Genomic DNA, 16,226 nt, shown 5'->3' on the forward strand with positions numbered 1-16,226 from the left:
GCTGTGCACATGCTGCAGAAATTTCCGCTGCGGATTATCATTGCGGAATAAAATGCAGCACTACCAATTATTTTGCGGAAGTGCTGCGTTTTCGCCGCCATTGACTTGCACTGGAACGCATGTATTCCGCTTCACTAGATAAGCACATGCGTTCAATGTGCGGATGGTACCCGGGTGTGGAGGACAGGAAAAAAAAAAAAAAGAATAAAATAAAAAATAAATGTTATACTTACCTTCTGACGGGCCCCGCTGTGCTCGTCCTCCCATGCCGGCAACTCACGGTGGACTGGAGGACCTGCGCTGACGTCATAGTCATGTGACGGCAGGTCCTTCAGTGTACCGCGATCTGCCTGCAGCCAGGATGGAGCGAAGCAAGACTGCTGGGCCATCAGAAGGTAAGTATAGATTTATTTTTTTAATTTAACATTCTTTCGGTCACACTATATAAATCCATGCTGTTTGCATGGATTTATATAGTGTGACCAAGTTGTCAAGCACTTTCCAAGTGATGCTAAAATCGCCTGGAAAGCGCTTGGCAACCCGCATGTGAAAATGCATGTGAAGAACGCTTCACATCCGCTTGTCCCTGGCAGGAAAAATGCATGTACAATCCGCATGTACAATCCGCATGTACAATCCGCATGTGTTTTTTCTGCTAGGGAGATGCAGAAATGCTCAGGAAAAATCCGGAGCATTTCTGCATCGTGGGCACATAGCCTAAATAATAAAAGTAACGATCAAAAATAGAAATTGCCTAATAATTGTGCACACAATGTAGAGTAGCCGGTGGAGATAGAAGCACTTTCCAGAACTTATCGTGGAGTAGTGAGATGTATACAAATAAACCATTAACATATTTTATTGGCTGTACAAAGACTGTTGCGTTCTTTATATTGTTAAATTACCTGAATTATTTTATAACTTCCGTAATCCCAACGGATAGTGTGGCGCCCCTGCGGGTTCAGTCGCCACAGAGGTACTGCATCTCACCCAGAGGTGTGGTATCTCACTCTCAGGTAAGATACGAAATGAGGGGTCGCTCACTGTAAAATTGGGTGCTCAGAGGTAATGTAAAGTCTAATAATATGGAAGAAAACCTCGACACACCATTGGAAAAATAGGATATGGACAATGCAGATTGTGCAACAAGAATATAGTTTATTCAGCCGTCCTTTTAATAGTCAAAAAAATTGCTATACACAAACATATACCATCCTTTAGTTATTCATAGTCCAAGAATATTGTGATCAAGCATTCACTCTCAGGTAAGGATGGAGTGCTGCCCGGGACCCTAACACCTGCATCCAACACACCACTCCAGGCCAGCCGGGGGGAGTGCAAGATGTCTCTGGTTCTTGCTGAGCCACTTCCCTTGGCTGGAGTGGAGGGGAACCAAGTGAGGGGGAACCATGTAGTGGGTGTGGGTGGAGGACGTAGATTAGGGGAGCACTTCAGTAGCTGTATAAAAAGGGGAGCCATCTTAGAAAGACAGTTCAGTCAGAGGAGGAGAGTGTGTGGAGCAGAGGGTCTGCAGGAGCTCTGCTCCAGAGCGGGCCTAGTGAGAGGCCCAGGACTGAGAGAGAAGAAAGAGAGAGAGGGAAGACGAGCGGGAGCAAGAGAAAGGCTCCAGGAACAGAAGAAGGGATCCTAGGGGTACGGGAAGTGCTGGAGGCCACCCGTACGCCCGAATCTGCCAGGCGGTGAAGGGATCAAGCCGCAGAGGGGACCGGCCCCTTAACTAGTGGAGAACTACAAGGATCAGCTAGGAACCGGAGGCTGCTATACTTGCAATGTGCACTGGCCACATCCGCAATTATATCGCCGAGAAGGTGGCCACAGAGGGTCCAGGGGACTGCAGGTCGCCCAACAAGACCCGAGGCTACTGGATTGGGACACTGATTGTGAGGCGCAGGGCAGGAGGGTGAGAGCCAGTGCAGGAAGACGACTGAGAAAGGCACACAGAAGGGGGTCCTGTTAAGTGCTCCTGAATTATCTGGGGGATTGCTGAACCCCTGCTTGGTGAACGCAGCGCGACGTGGGAGGCTGTAAGCTGGACAGTGCAACCTGAGGAACTTAAGAACTGTGAGTAAACTTGGAAGACTGCACCCCACTGTCTCTGTGATTATTGCCTGCACCATCACCCCCTGCACTACAGCGCCCAGCATAACCTATAACATCAACACTGCCCTGGAACTAAGCTCTACCTGTGGAGAGCCACACCATCCCTGCTGCAGTAACATCAGCTCCAGAGGACCTGCTCCGCAGCGGCAGCTCCTTTAGCCGCATTCCACAAGTGGCGTCATGAACTTTGTACATAAATCCCCTGTAAATATTCCCTTTTTGAATGACCGCCCTGGGTCACGGACCGGGTCACCGCCACTGTGACATCTCTCATAGCAACAACTGGCCCGGCACCGAGTACCCCACGTCAATAGCACATCGGTATCTCTGTATGACCTGAAGATGTATGAAGTGCTCTACCACATTATTGCTTTATACCGGCATCACAATGCTATTAATTATTTTTATTACACAGAATTTTATATATTTTAAACCAACTCATCTTCAATCCACTCAGATTCCCACAATATGAGATACTAATAATTTATCTATATAATTTTCCTAGAGAAGAATGGATAGAGACAGAAAGAAGATGGTGGAGAGGATATTACACCTCACCCTAGAGATCCTCTTCTGGCTTACTGGAGAGGTGAGAGATTCTGATGACATCACATTACATCATTCTTATCTATGGAAATAACAGATGGACAGAACTGGAGAGGTGAGGACTCTGGAAATGTCTGTAGTGAGATTTATTAATGTGTCTCTCCATAACCAGGATTACACAGTAGTGAAGAAGACCTCTAGTGGGCGCTGTCAGGACCATGTGTCTGAGGGATGGGAAAGACCCCTAAGCCCAATCACGGGGCTTCCATCTCACCACCTGATACATGAGGACATCAATGACCAGAAGATCCTAGAACTCACCTACAAGATGATTGAGCTGCTGACTGGAGAGGTGACACTGCTGGGAATGCTGGGACATTATACAGTAACGTTATGGAGGGATCGGGGGGTGACGGTATCATTGTATGTGTCAGGTTCCTATCAGGTGTCAGGATGTCGCTGTCTATTTCTCCATGGAGGAGTGGGAGTATTTAGAAGAACACAAAGATCTATACAAGGACGTCATGATGGAGGTTCCCCAGCCCCTCACATCACCAGGTAATAGACAGGACTAAATACACACGGCCTATAATTATCTGTGTAACATACCTGGCGGCGTCCTTGCATGGTGGTCCATCTCCCACTGTGCAAGAGCGCGCACTTGATCTCCAGTCCAGAATGTCTCTCTGGCTTCCCTCCATGCTGTCTGTTTGTGTCTGTTTCTGCTGCTTAAGGGCGGCGCCCGATCACTTCCTGCTTTTTGTACCTGCTGTGGGTCACACCCCTTGTGCGTCCTCAGCCTATTGCTGTCTGTCACCTGGTATATAGCTCAGCTGCTCCCATCTATCCCTGCCTGAGCATAGTGTTTCATTCAGTGTGTGCTTGCACTCTGAAGGTGCCAGGTCCCGTTCTTTGTCTCCTGTCTTGCGGTATCAGTTCCCGTGTCTGAACTGAGTCCTGTCTATGTCTCCTGCCTTGCGGTATCAGTTCCCATGTCTGAGCTGAGTCCTGTCTTTGTCTCCTGCCTTGCGGTATCAGTTCCCGTGTCTGAACTGAGTCCTGTCTGTGTACTCTTGCCTGCTGCCTTTCCTGGAGGCTGTATTTCCAGGCCTGTCTGAACACGCTCCTTGCCTGTTCCTCCCGCCTTCTAGGGGCCGATTACCTAGATCCGTTCCTGTATCTTGTCTGTCCTCTCTGAACACGCTCCTTGCCTGTTCGTCCCGCCTCTCTGGGGGCCGATTACCCAGACCTGCTCCTGTATCTTGTCTGTCCTGTCTGAACACGCTCCTTGCCTGTTCGTCCCGCCTCTCTGGGGGCCGTATTCCCAGACCCGCTCCTGTGTCCCGCTGCAGTGTCGGTCTCGTCCGTACACTCAGTTCCAGTCTGTACTCTCTCCTATCTTTCATCTGTCTTTTCTCTATGTCCGTTCCTTTCCTTTTTCTGCAGAGTCTGAACTCGTACCTAATTCCTGCCTGTTGTCTCTGTACTCCCGTTTGTGAGTTTGTGGTCCACTCGCTACTTCACTGCAAGTACCCTGTGGGTGTCTGGCTCTGCCTTTCCCTTCCTGTCTGTTCCGTGTGAACAGAGCCCTGTCCCCCCTACTCAGCCTTGCCTGCTCTGACTCCTTTGCTCACTGCTCCGGCGGTTCTAGCCTGCTCTGACTCCTTTGCTCACCGCTCCGGCGGTTCTAGCCTGCTCTGACTCCTTTGCTCACCGCTCTGGCGGTTCTAGTCTGCTCTGACTCCTTTGCTTACCGCTCCGGCGGTTCTAGCCTGCTCTGACTCCTTTGCTCGCTGCTCCGGCAGCCTTGCTCCGCTCTGACCCTTTTGCTCGCTGCTCCGGCAGTCTCGCTCCACTCTTGCTCACCGCTCCAGGTGGCCTCGTCCTGCTTTACTCTTGCTCACTGCTCCGGCAGTCTCGCTCAGCTCTGATCCTTTGTTCACCGCTCCTGGCGGCCTTGTCCTGCTCTACTCTTGCTCACCGCTCCAGGCGGTCTTGTCCTGCCCTGTTCTCGCTCACCTCTCTGGGCGGCCTCACTCTGCTGTGTTTGTCCGCCACATCTGTGGTTCTGTTCCTGAGTCCCAGTGTGTACTGGGTCCTATCCCGCCAGTGTCCCTACCTGCTAGTGCCTCCCTGTCTGCACTCTAGCTGTGCTTGCCTGTACCCCTCTGCCTGTATTGTTCCTGAGTCCCAGTGTGTACTGGGTCCTATCCCGCCTGTGTTCCTACCTGCTAGTGCCTCCCTGTCTGCACTCTAGCTGTGCTTGCCTGTACCCCCCTGCCTGCATACCCGCCTGCCTGCATACCAGTCGTGCCTGCCTATACCCACCAGTCTGTGTGCCAGCCTACCAGTCTGTTCCTGTATTCCCCTGTGTGGGTCAACAGCTGTGTCCGGGGTTTGTCCTGGAGTAGCACCTGGTCCCTCTGCTCGGTTCCTCCTTGGTGCACTGGCGTCATATGCCGTCGTGCGACCCTGGTCGGATCGGGTGAATACCTAGTTAAGCCCCTCCAGGCATTCACTCTCCGGCACGGTCCAGTGGAATCACTACAATCACACGCACACGCCACTCAGCCCGGGCGTGTGCATTACAGCATGCTCAGGCCATGGTTCCCGTTGAGCCCCACGGCCTTCGCTCTCTGAGAAGTTTTCCAGCGAATACATGCATTAAAATAAATAAATAAATTTTTTTTTTTTCCTTAGCTGAGTTCCAGGCGAATTACGAACCGTCCAGATGGATCTATCAGCTCTCATTCCTGCGGATCCGCCACGTTACTATGGGGATCCAAGACAGTGTCGTGCATTTGTGGAGCAATGCATGCTACACTTTAAGGCCTACCCTCTCTATTTTCCTTCCGATTGGGCTAAAGTGGTCTTTATGATTGACTACCTAGCGGGTGATGCCTTGAAATGGGTCACCCCCCTATGGGAAGCATGGGATCCTGTCGTCCTTGACCTGCAGGCCTTCCTGGTGGCCTTTCGTATGGTCTTCGAGGACCCTAACCCTGAAGCCCCTGCTGAAGCTTCACTTCCCAATATCCCGGAGCAGCCCCGACGTGTAATGTGTGTGGGTAGCGCAATAGTCCTCCAGCCCAATGAGACTACTGCCCACCCAGAATCCTCACAGAGTGACTACGCTTTCCGGAATACTTCTCCCAACCTCAAGAGGCAGTCCAGACATGCTAGACGTAGAGGCAAGCTGTCACGCCAGGGTCTGTCCTCCCTGAGACCTCCTGACCCCAACCTTGAAGTCCCTACTGAAGCTTCATCTCCCTGTATCCCGGAGAAGCCCCAACGGGTAATGTGCGTGGGTAGTGCACCAGTTCTCCTGCCCGAAGAGACTTCTGCCCATCCAGACTCCACACAGGAGAACTTCCTGCACCCGGCATCAGATGCTTCACCCACTTTAACCGGTGTGCATGTCCAAGGATGCTCCAAAGCTGTGGTTACCTCAGAGTCTGTGCACCTTTACTACCTGGTGGAGGACCCCCTGTTGCCTCCTGAATCCTCCGGGATACCACTCGATGACAAATGGAGAGAGACTTCTCTACACCCAGTACTCGATACTTTGTCCGCTTCGTCCTGTGAGCCTGACAATGGGTACCCCAAAGTGGTAGTTACCCCCGAGTCTCTACACCCCTCCGACCAGGCGGAGGACCTCCAGTTGTCTCCTGAACCCTTCGGGGTGCTACCTGGTAGCGAAAGGACAGAGACTCTCCTATACTCTGTACCTGATACCTCGCTCGCTTCGTCCAGTGAGTCCAACCTAGTGTACTCCGAAGCAGAGGTTACTCCCGAGTCTCTACACCCCTCCGACCAGGCGGAGGACCTCCAGTTGTCTCCAGAACCCTTCGGGGTGCTACCTGGTAGCGAAAGGACAGAGACTCTCCTATACTCTGTACCTGATACCTCGCTCGCTTCGTCCACTGAGTCCAACCTAGTGTACTCCGAAGCAGTGGTTACTCCCGAGTCTCTACACCCCTCCGACCAGGCGGAGGACCTCCAGTTGTCTCCAGAACACTTCTGGGTGCCACCTGGTGGTGAATGGACAGAGACTTTCCTATATCCTAGATCTGATACCTCGCTTGCTTCGTCCAGTGAGTCCGACCTAGTGTACTCTGAAGCAGAGGTTACCCGTGAGTCTCTACACCCCTCTGACCAGGCGGAGGACCGCCAGTTGTCTCCAGAACCCTTCGGGGTGCCACCTGGTGGTGAATGGACAGAGACTTTCCTATACTCGGTACCCGATACCTCGCCTGCTTCGTCCAGTGAGTCCGACCTAGTGTACTCTGAAGCAGATGTTTTCTCTGAGCCTCTGCACTCTTCTGACCCGGCGGAGGACCTCCAGTTGTTTCCTGAATCCTCCGGGGTACCACCAGATAACAAAGAGACAGTGACTTTTCCTCATTATGTACCTGATAACCCGTCTATTTCTTCCTGTGAGCTTGACAAGATGTACCTCGAAGCAGAGATTACCCCCAAGTCTCTGTCCCCCTCCAACCCGGTGAAGGACTTCCAGTTGTCTCCTGTACCCTCTGGGGTGCCACCTGAAAATATGTGGAGAGAGACTTCCTTGTCTGCTGTTCCTGGTACTCCACCCGTTTCGTCTGTTGCTGAGGATGGCTGGATAGGAGGTAGCATCCTAGCTAACCAGATGAGATCAGTTTTTCCTGTGGACAGTGGAAGTGATCTCCTTGAAGTGAACGACTGGTCCTCGAATTCCCTGCGGAAGATTCTGGCAGGCCTGAAGAAGAGGGGGCGTAAGGGGGGGGGTACTGTAACATACCTGGCGGCGTCCTTGCATGGTGGTCCATCTCCCACTGTGCAAGAGCGCGCACTTGATCTCCAGTCCAGAATGTCTCTCTGGCTTCCCTCCATGCTGTCTGTTTGTGTCTGTTTCTGCTGCTTAAGGGCGGCGCCCGATCACTTCCTGCTTTTTGTACCTGCTGTGGGTCACACCCCTTGTGCGTCCTCAGCCTATTGCTGTCTGTCACCTGGTATATAGCTCAGCTGCTCCCATCTATCCCTGCCTGAGCATAGTGTTTCATTCAGTGTGTGCTTGCACTCTGAAGGTGCCAGGTCCCGTTCTTTGTCTCCTGTCTTGCGGTATCAGTTCCCGTGTCTGAACTGAGTCCTGTCTATGTCTCCTGCCTTGCGGTATCAGTTCCCATGTCTGAGCTGAGTCCTGTCTTTGTCTCCTGCCTTGCGGTATCAGTTCCCGTGTCTGAACTGAGTCCTGTCTGTGTACTCTTGCCTGCTGCCTTTCCTGGAGGCTGTATTTCCAGGCCTGTCTGAACACGCTCCTTGCCTGTTCCTCCCGCCTTCTAGGGGCCGATTACCTAGATCCGTTCCTGTATCTTGTCTGTCCTCTCTGAACACGCTACTTGCCTGTTCGTCCCGCCTCTCTGGGGGCCGATTACCCAGACCTGCTCCTGTATCTTGTCTGTCCTGTCTGAACACGCTCCTTGCCTGTTTGTCCCGCCTCTCTGGGGGCCGTATTCCCAGACCCGCTCCTGTGTCCCGCTGCAGTGTCGGTCTCGTCCGTACACTCAGTTCCAGTCTGTACTCTCTCCTATCTTTCATCTGTCTTTTCTCTATGTCCGTTCCTTTCCTTTTTCTGCAGAGTCTGAACTCGTACCTAATTCCTGCCTGTTGTCTCTGTACTCCCGTTTGTGAGTTTGTGGTCCACTCGCTACTTCACTGCAAGTACCCTGTGGGTGTCTGGCTCTGCCTTTCCCTTCCTGTCTGTTCCGTGTGAACAGAGCCCTGTCCCCCCTACTCAGCCTTGCCTGCTCTGACTCCTTTGCTCACTGCTCCGGCGGTTCTAGCCTGCTCTGACTCCTTTGCTCACCGCTCCGGCGGTTCTAGCCTGCTCTGACTCCTTTGCTCACCGCTCTGGCGGTTCTAGTCTGCTCTGACTCCTTTGCTTACCGCTCCGGCGGTTCTAGCCTGCTCTGACTCCTTTGCTCGCTGCTCCGGCAGCCTTGCTCCGCTCTGACCCTTTTGCTCGCTGCTCCGGCAGTCTCGCTCCACTCTTGCTCACCGCTCCAGGCGGCCTCGTCCTGCTTTACTCTTGCTCACTGCTCCGGCAGTCTCGCTCAGCTCTGATCCTTTGTTCACCGCTCCTGGCGGCCTTGTCCTGCTCTACTCTTGCTCACCGCTCCAGGCGGTCTTGTCCTGCCCTGTTCTCGCTCACCTCTCTGGGCGGCCTCACTCTGCTGTGTTTGTCCGCCACATCTGTGGTTCTGTTCCTGAGTCCCAGTGTGTACTGGGTCCTATCCCGCCAGTGTCCCTACCTGCTAGTGCCTCCCTGTCTGCACTCTAGCTGTGCTTGCCTGTACCCCTCTGCCTGTATTGTTCCTGAGTCCCAGTGTGTACTGGGTCCTATCCCGCCTGTGTTCCTACCTGCTAGTGCCTCCCTGTCTGCACTCTAGCTGTGCTTGCCTGTACCCCCCTGCCTGCATACCCGCCTGCCTGCATATCAGTCGTGCCTGCCTATACCCACCAGTCTGTGTGCCAGCCTACCAGTCTGTTCCTGTATTCCCCTGTGTGGGTCAACAGCTGTGTCCGGGGTCTGTCCTGGAGTAGCACCTGGTCCCTCTGCTCGGTTCCTCCTTGGTGCACTGGCGTCGTATGCCGTCGTGCGACCCTGGTCGGATCGGGTGAATACCTAGTTAAGCCCCTCCAGGCATTCACTCTCCGGCACGGTCCAGTGGAATCACTACAATCACACGCACACGCCACTCAGCCCGGGCGTGTGCATTACAATCTGTATGTAAAGAATGAATTCAGTCCCTGTATGTGTTTCCTCCAGATCTATCCGGTAAGAGGACAACACCAGAGAGATGTCCCCATCCTCTTCTTCCACAGGACTGTAAACAAGAAGACCCCAATGTTCCTCAGGATCATCAGGTAGATGGATTGAAGGTGTCATGAGATCTAGCCCTATGATGTGTAGACGGCTGTGAAGGTCTTGTGTTCAGTCTTGTTTTATCCACCAGTATTATGTGTTTTATACTTGTGTAATGAGAACAGTGGAGATGGCAGGATTAGAGCTGATCATAGATGTGACTTCTCCGTCTGTGACTTTTACAATATTTGTTTCAGGGTGAACATATGACCCATATTAATACTACAGAGACATATGTGAGGGGTGATGAGTGGTGTAAAGAGGAGATTCCTACATATGACTACCCAGGTGAGTAGTAACCACTAAATACAGAGAAGTCACAGATTCTTCTCAGTCACCGGCTGTGGCTGCTTTATCGGTGGTGTAGTCCAGCCTTGTTATAATCGTGTGATCACCATTTTACCTCTAGACCACAACATTTTCCGCCATCCAAAAATGTTCACATTACTTTGTGTAATTGTGAAAGAACTTTTCTGTAGAATTTACAACCTGGAGGATCCACCTACCCCCTGGGTTTAGTAAACGCTGACCATTACCTGCCCAGATCTGTAAACTACAAAGCCAAATGACAGCATACGTAGAATGTGCTGACAAGTGAGAAAATTACTTGAAGAAAAATTATGATGGACCTGTAAGAGAAAGCGGAGGGTAATGATGGTGTTGGCTTCCTAGAACCCTGATATCTTCTTGGATGAATCTCCCTTCTCTCCCTTCTGTGCTGCTGAATGTGCTCATATGGTCCCTACAAGACCAGGTCCAGTCTTTCTGACCAAACTTCACTTTTATGATCGACAACATTAAATGTGCAGTGAGGCCAAGTGTGAATTTCTGTCCAATAACAACAGAGTTTCCCTTTATCCTGAGTTTTCAATTTCTTTTCAAACCGACTAACTTCAAACAGGATTGTGATAAACTATACAGAAAACATTACACCTGTGCCATGATATATCTCTAAGCTGTGCGTGGCTGATGGCTGTAATATACATTTATTCACGCCTACAGGAGATGTGTTGGCTCGAGTCCTGGTTTCATGGCTTCACTCCGCGTCATAAATTCCATTATGTTTTCAATCCTAAGGAATTCAGATTACTGCACAATCTCTCCTGAAATGGGGGCGCTAATACTTTCTTTACTCTTCTGCTCAGGACTCATAGTAGCTCCAGTGGTCCACCATAAATGAGTGCGACTCCGGTTTAGATCTGAAGTTCTCTCCCCTGATAAATACGTTGTTGTTAGGGATGTAACATATCTTTTATTCTGTATTTTTTTCCATGTTCATTTTGTATGATAGCTTTATTGTGGTGGGATTGGCCTGACTCACTTATGTTTCTCTGTAACTCCTTGTTAGTCTTTAAAAGTAGGTCTCCATTACCTCTTCCCAATGCCCGAGGTCTAAATTTAAGACACCTCAGCTCTGCACTATTATGAAAAGTTCTCTTTCAATGTCTAATATTTTTTCTTGAAAGTCATCTGACAGAAAATATTGGCCCTTATCATAGTTTAAATAATGAAGAACCACCGAGTCCCATACTATAATTCCCAATACCCACAGTTTCAAGTGGACCCTAAAAACCCATTTCATTGGACTGGCGTATCGCCTCCACACACTATCTGTCCATCCCAGTTGTCCGTCCCAGTTTTCCCCCATATTAAAATCTTCTTCAATTTCAGGATCATACCAACCATGCGCTTAATAGCCTCGGTCAGGACTGCACACATACTGGCAGGCGACCAGTCCATGTATTATTTATCCTATTTAGTATATTAAGGCTGCATTATACAATATATGTACATTCTACCTTTTGTGTCTCCCCCATTTCCTCATAGACTGTAAGCTTGCGAGCAGGGCCCTCATTCCTTTCGATATGAGATATGCTTATTTTGTATTGTTGTATAAGTCCCCCCTAAAATTTGTAAAGTGCTGCGGAATATGTTGGCGCTATAAAAATAAACATTATTATTATTATTATTATTACCTCAGAGACGTTTCACCACTAGTTACTCATTTTTTACTGATGAAGACTGTTGAGTTTGATCATTTCAGTAGATGTGTTATTATCTATAGTCAGTTTTTGACTACAGTAGTTAGTGCCCAAAATACTCTGATTTAACCCCTTACTGCAGCCAGTTTTCTGTTGCTAATCAGGACCCATTTTCAATTCTGACGTGTGTCACTTTGTGGTGATAACTTTGGAATTCTTCTCAAATGATAATAGGAAACAAATGGACCTTACAAATTATTTTCAATGTTTTTTTGGATCTGACAAACCCCTATATACGGTTGTACACTACTGTCTGGGCACATGGCAGGTTAAGAAGGGAAGGAGCGACATTTAGCTATTTGAATGCAGATCTTGCTGGGATAGTGTGCAGACACAATGTATTGGGGGCACTGTTCATGGTCACCTGGCAGCTCAAAAGATGGCTACCACGAACAGGCTTGGCGCTATCTACTCCATTTTCCAGATCCCAGGGATTGCCTTTCTCATCACCATTTAACCCCACTACATGGATCTGTTCTTACACAGAGTCCCCTAGGCTTGGGCCATGGAGTTACCTGCTGTTCTGTAGTGTGAGATGGGAAGAAGAATAGTCAGGTAGCCGGGTCAGAACATGGAGGTCAGAGAAAATACAAAATCAGAAGACACAAGAGTAGTCAGTAAACGGGCCGAGGTCACAACAGGAAACAAATACACAAGCCGGGAGCTGAGCACAGAGGACTGAACCAGAGGAGGACAAGGCTGTATCTGGCAGCTTCCGGCAATATGCTTCCAGCTTTAGTAGGGTGCGGTGCTTTCCAGTTGGCTGATGCAGGGAGCAGATTACTCCAGCTGGACAGCACACACACCCATACTGCCAGACTGGATGGTACTACAGGTCCCAGGCTACCTAATCTTAGTGGCTGGACAGAACCAGCGCCGCCCAGAGCTTCTGACGTCTCCTCCATCACCAGCGCCGCCTGCAGGATGAATAAGGCGGCGCCTGGTGACAGAAGCAGATGTCCCAGGAGCAGGTCCCAGAGGAGATGGGACCCACCATTTACAGAAACCTTAATATGACAAAATGTCAGAAAACCAGAGCAATAGAAATCACCATAAATTGACTTCATTTTGGAAATTATAACCGTGAGTGAATTAATCTATAGCAGTAGCGATTATATTGACTTCAGGCACCTTCTGGAAATTAGCACGCAGTGGATGGTGGAGAGTGAAAATTGCAAATATACTATTTTAATACCCAACACATAGTGTCCAGATTGTGCTCCAGGAGACACACAGCGTAAATTAAGTGGGTTCTTCTCACTATAGTAATGCCAAATACATGGAGGCTGAATGTGTTTTGGGCGCGCTGCAAGGCTCAGAACGAGCGGGAGATTTGACTTTGGCAGAGCGGATATTGCTGGATTGGTTTATTGATGAGTAGAAGTTTTTATTGGTATCATTTTCGCCTACATAACATTTTTTGGTGGCTTCTTATTCCATATTTTGGAGGCTGAATGAACAAACAGTTCAACACTACGCTCCACTGGTTTATTCTATGAGGTTTTCTATTAGACTGTGAACTGTCATTCTGTCAATAACTTGTCATTTCTACCGACAATTTTAAGTAGAAATGGTAAAAAATATAAATTTCAAGGATATTTTATTCAAAGTTAATAATTGTTTTTTTTTCTTGGCAGACGACTGTACCAGGAGATCAGAGGGACAGGAGATTTTTAAATCGGATGATCTTGAGATCCCACAGGATACAATTGAAGTGAATATCATTACTCCAGGTTTACCATCATCCCTTCACAGCAAAGATCTGTCATCTGATCCTATGAAACAGGTCCTATCTTCTGATTCATTTCCGACTACTAAGGAAAATCAAAATAAAAAAATAAGCATTAAAAAACGAGCTGCTCCTAAAGCAAAGAAGGCATTTTCAGAAAATGGAAATAGTTTTACCCTCGAAAAGTCTATTCTTAAACATCAAAAAATTCACACAGTGGACAATAGATTTTTTTGTTCCAAATGTGGGAGATGTTTTAACCAGAAATCAGATTTTGTGAAGCACCAGAAAACCCACACAGGGGAGAAGCCTTTTTCATGTTCAGAATGTGGGAAATATTTTAACCATAAAACAAGTCTTGTTACACACCAGAGACTTCACACAGGGGAGAAGCCTTTTTCCTGTTCAGAATATGGGAAATGTTTAAACCAGAAATCAGCTTTGGTTAAGCACCAGAGAACTCACACAGGGGAGAAGCCTTTTTCATGTTCAGAATGTGGAAAATATTTTAATCGTAAAATGATTCTTGATAGCCACAAGAGAACTCACACAGGGGAGAAGCCTTTTTCATGTTCAGAATGTGGGAAATGTTTTAACCAGAAATCAGCTGTTGTTATACACCTGAGAACCCACACAGGGGAGAAGCCTTTTTCATGTTCAGAATGTGGGAAATGTTTTAGCCATAAATCAGTTTTGGTTAACCACCAGAGAACCCACACAGGGGAGAAGCCTTTTTCTTGTTCAGAATGTGGGAAATGTTTTAACAATAAATCGGTTTTGGTTAATCACCAGAGAACCCACACAGGGGAGAAGCCTTTTTCATGTTCAGAATGTGGGAAATGTTGTAACCAGAAATCAGATTTGATTAACCACCAGAGAACCCACACAGGGGAGAAGCCTTTTTCATGTTCAGAATGTGGGAAATGTTTTAACCATAAATCAGATTTTATTAAGCACCAGAGAACTCACACAGGGGAGAAGCCTTTTTCATGTTCAGAATGTGGGAAATGTTTTAACCATAAATCAGCTTTGGTTAATCACCAGAGAACCCACACAGGTGAGAAGCCTTTTTCATGTTCAGAATGTGGGAAATGTTTTAACCATAAATCAGCTTTGGTTAATCACCAGAGAACCCACACAGGGGAGAAGCCTTTTTCATGTTCAGAATGTGGGAAATGTTTTATCCAGAAATCAACTTTGGTTAATCACCAGAGAATTCACACAGGGGAGAAGCCTTTTTCATGTTCAGAATGTGGGAAATGTTGTAACCAGAAATCAGATTTGATTAAGCACCAGAGAACTCACACAGGGGAGAAGCCTTTTTCATGTTCAGAATGTGGGAAATGTTTTAATCAGAAATCAGCTTTGGTTAATCACCAGAGAACTCACACAGGGGAGAAGCCTTTTTCCTAATCTTTTTCTTTTTAATCCAATACATTTGAGATTTTTTTCATTAGCTTTTTTTTTTTTTACAAAACAAGAAACCAGTTCATACAATAATAAAATAACATACCATAGGGATGACATACATGCATCTCTCCTGTATATCCTTTCAGCTTGCCCATTACCGTCTGATAACTTTCAGTCACTATATCTTACAATTAACATTCCACATTCTTGAAATCTCTTATATAACCATAGTATTGTAATAAACATTATAATCCTATACACATATAGGTGTGCTATATTACCCATACCACATGTATATTGGAATTCCTTAACATTACAATGAAACATTAGACCTCGCCAATACTTCTCCCAAAAGTCATTGTCTCTCCAACAATAACCCCCTTGATGGTATTCCAGGTTTATCCAACCATAAGCCCCATATTTTCTCAAACGTATTCATTCAGTTATGTTTTTTATATACCCCTTTTTCTAATCTGATAATATTATTTATCCTATTTTTGAGTTCACTAATTTCTGGAGGTGAGGGGTGCAATCCATTTGGATGCAATATGTTTCCCAGCTTGAAATAAAATATGCAGCATTTGAAACAACGGATACCGGAAGCCTGTGCTAGCATTTCTTCTGCGGTGTTGCTGTCAGTGTGTCAAGAGTGGGATAAGAGGGTTGCATTGACATTCCAACACAATGGGCAGCACTTTGAACACATTTTATAAGTGGTCATAAACTTGTAAAAAATTCATGAAAGAATAAAGTTATGTTAAAAGCAAGCTCACCATTGTTTTTCTTATGAAATTATCAATAAGTTTGATGTGTCACATGACCCTCTTCCCATTGAAAAAAATAAAGTTGGATCCAAAATGGCAGAATTCAAACTGGCCGCCATGGTCACCACCCATCTGGAAAAGTTTTCCCCCTCCCATATACTAATGTGCCACAAACAGGAGGTTGATATCACCAACCATTCCCATTAAATTTAGGTGTATCCAAATAAATGGCCCACCCTGTATATATCAGTAAATCGTCAGCATAGAGTGAAACTCGTTCATCTAAGATACCATATTTAAAGCCTACACTATCCGGACTAGCACTCAACATACAGGCCAAAGGTTCAATGGCCATCGCGGAAAGGAGGGGAGACGGGGCATCCCTGCCGTGTGCCCCTCCCCAACGTGATTGTAGCAGATAAGAGACCGTTAGTTCTTATTTTAGTCTGAGGTACAGAGTACAAAACCTGTATGTATGATAGGAATTTGGGACCTACCCCAAACCTTTTCAGAACCTCCCACAGGTATTTCCATTCTACGCCATTGAATACTTTAGCTGCATCGAGAGAAAGAAAGAATAGCTTTATGTCCTATTATTACATCTGATTTCTGAATATTCAAAAAAAGCCTTCGTAAATTTATTGCTGTGGACCAGTTTGGCATAAATCCTGATTGATCCTGATGAATAATCTCTGTAATAATGTGAA

The 16,226-nt window shown here is 47.6% G+C and overlaps 1 protein-coding gene across 1 annotated transcript in view; it reads left to right on the forward strand.

Annotated features, from left to right (window-relative positions):
* LOC141176115 (uncharacterized) overlaps positions 1–15,345 on the forward strand; it is a 30,329-nt gene extending 14,984 nt beyond the window's left edge. The window contains exons 2-7 of the mRNA XM_073660109.1: positions 2,627–2,710; positions 2,840–3,019; positions 3,102–3,225; positions 9,479–9,576; positions 9,772–9,862; positions 13,254–15,345. Of these exons, the coding sequence (XP_073516210.1) occupies positions 2,633–2,710; positions 2,840–3,019; positions 3,102–3,225; positions 9,479–9,576; positions 9,772–9,862; positions 13,254–14,758 (2,076 nt within the window). The 5' untranslated portion in view covers positions 2,627–2,632 and the 3' untranslated portion in view covers positions 14,759–15,345. The remainder of the gene's footprint in view (positions 1–2,626; positions 2,711–2,839; positions 3,020–3,101; positions 3,226–9,478; positions 9,577–9,771; positions 9,863–13,253) is intronic.
* The last annotated feature ends 881 nt before the right edge of the window (positions 15,346–16,226 follow it).

This window comes from Phyllobates terribilis, unplaced genomic scaffold, assembly GCF_046119375.1.
Source record: "Phyllobates terribilis strain yellow unplaced genomic scaffold, ASM4611937v1 Scaffold_17__1_contigs__length_24005725, whole genome shotgun sequence".
In the NCBI taxonomy this organism is placed as follows: domain Eukaryota; kingdom Metazoa; phylum Chordata; class Amphibia; order Anura; family Dendrobatidae; genus Phyllobates; species Phyllobates terribilis.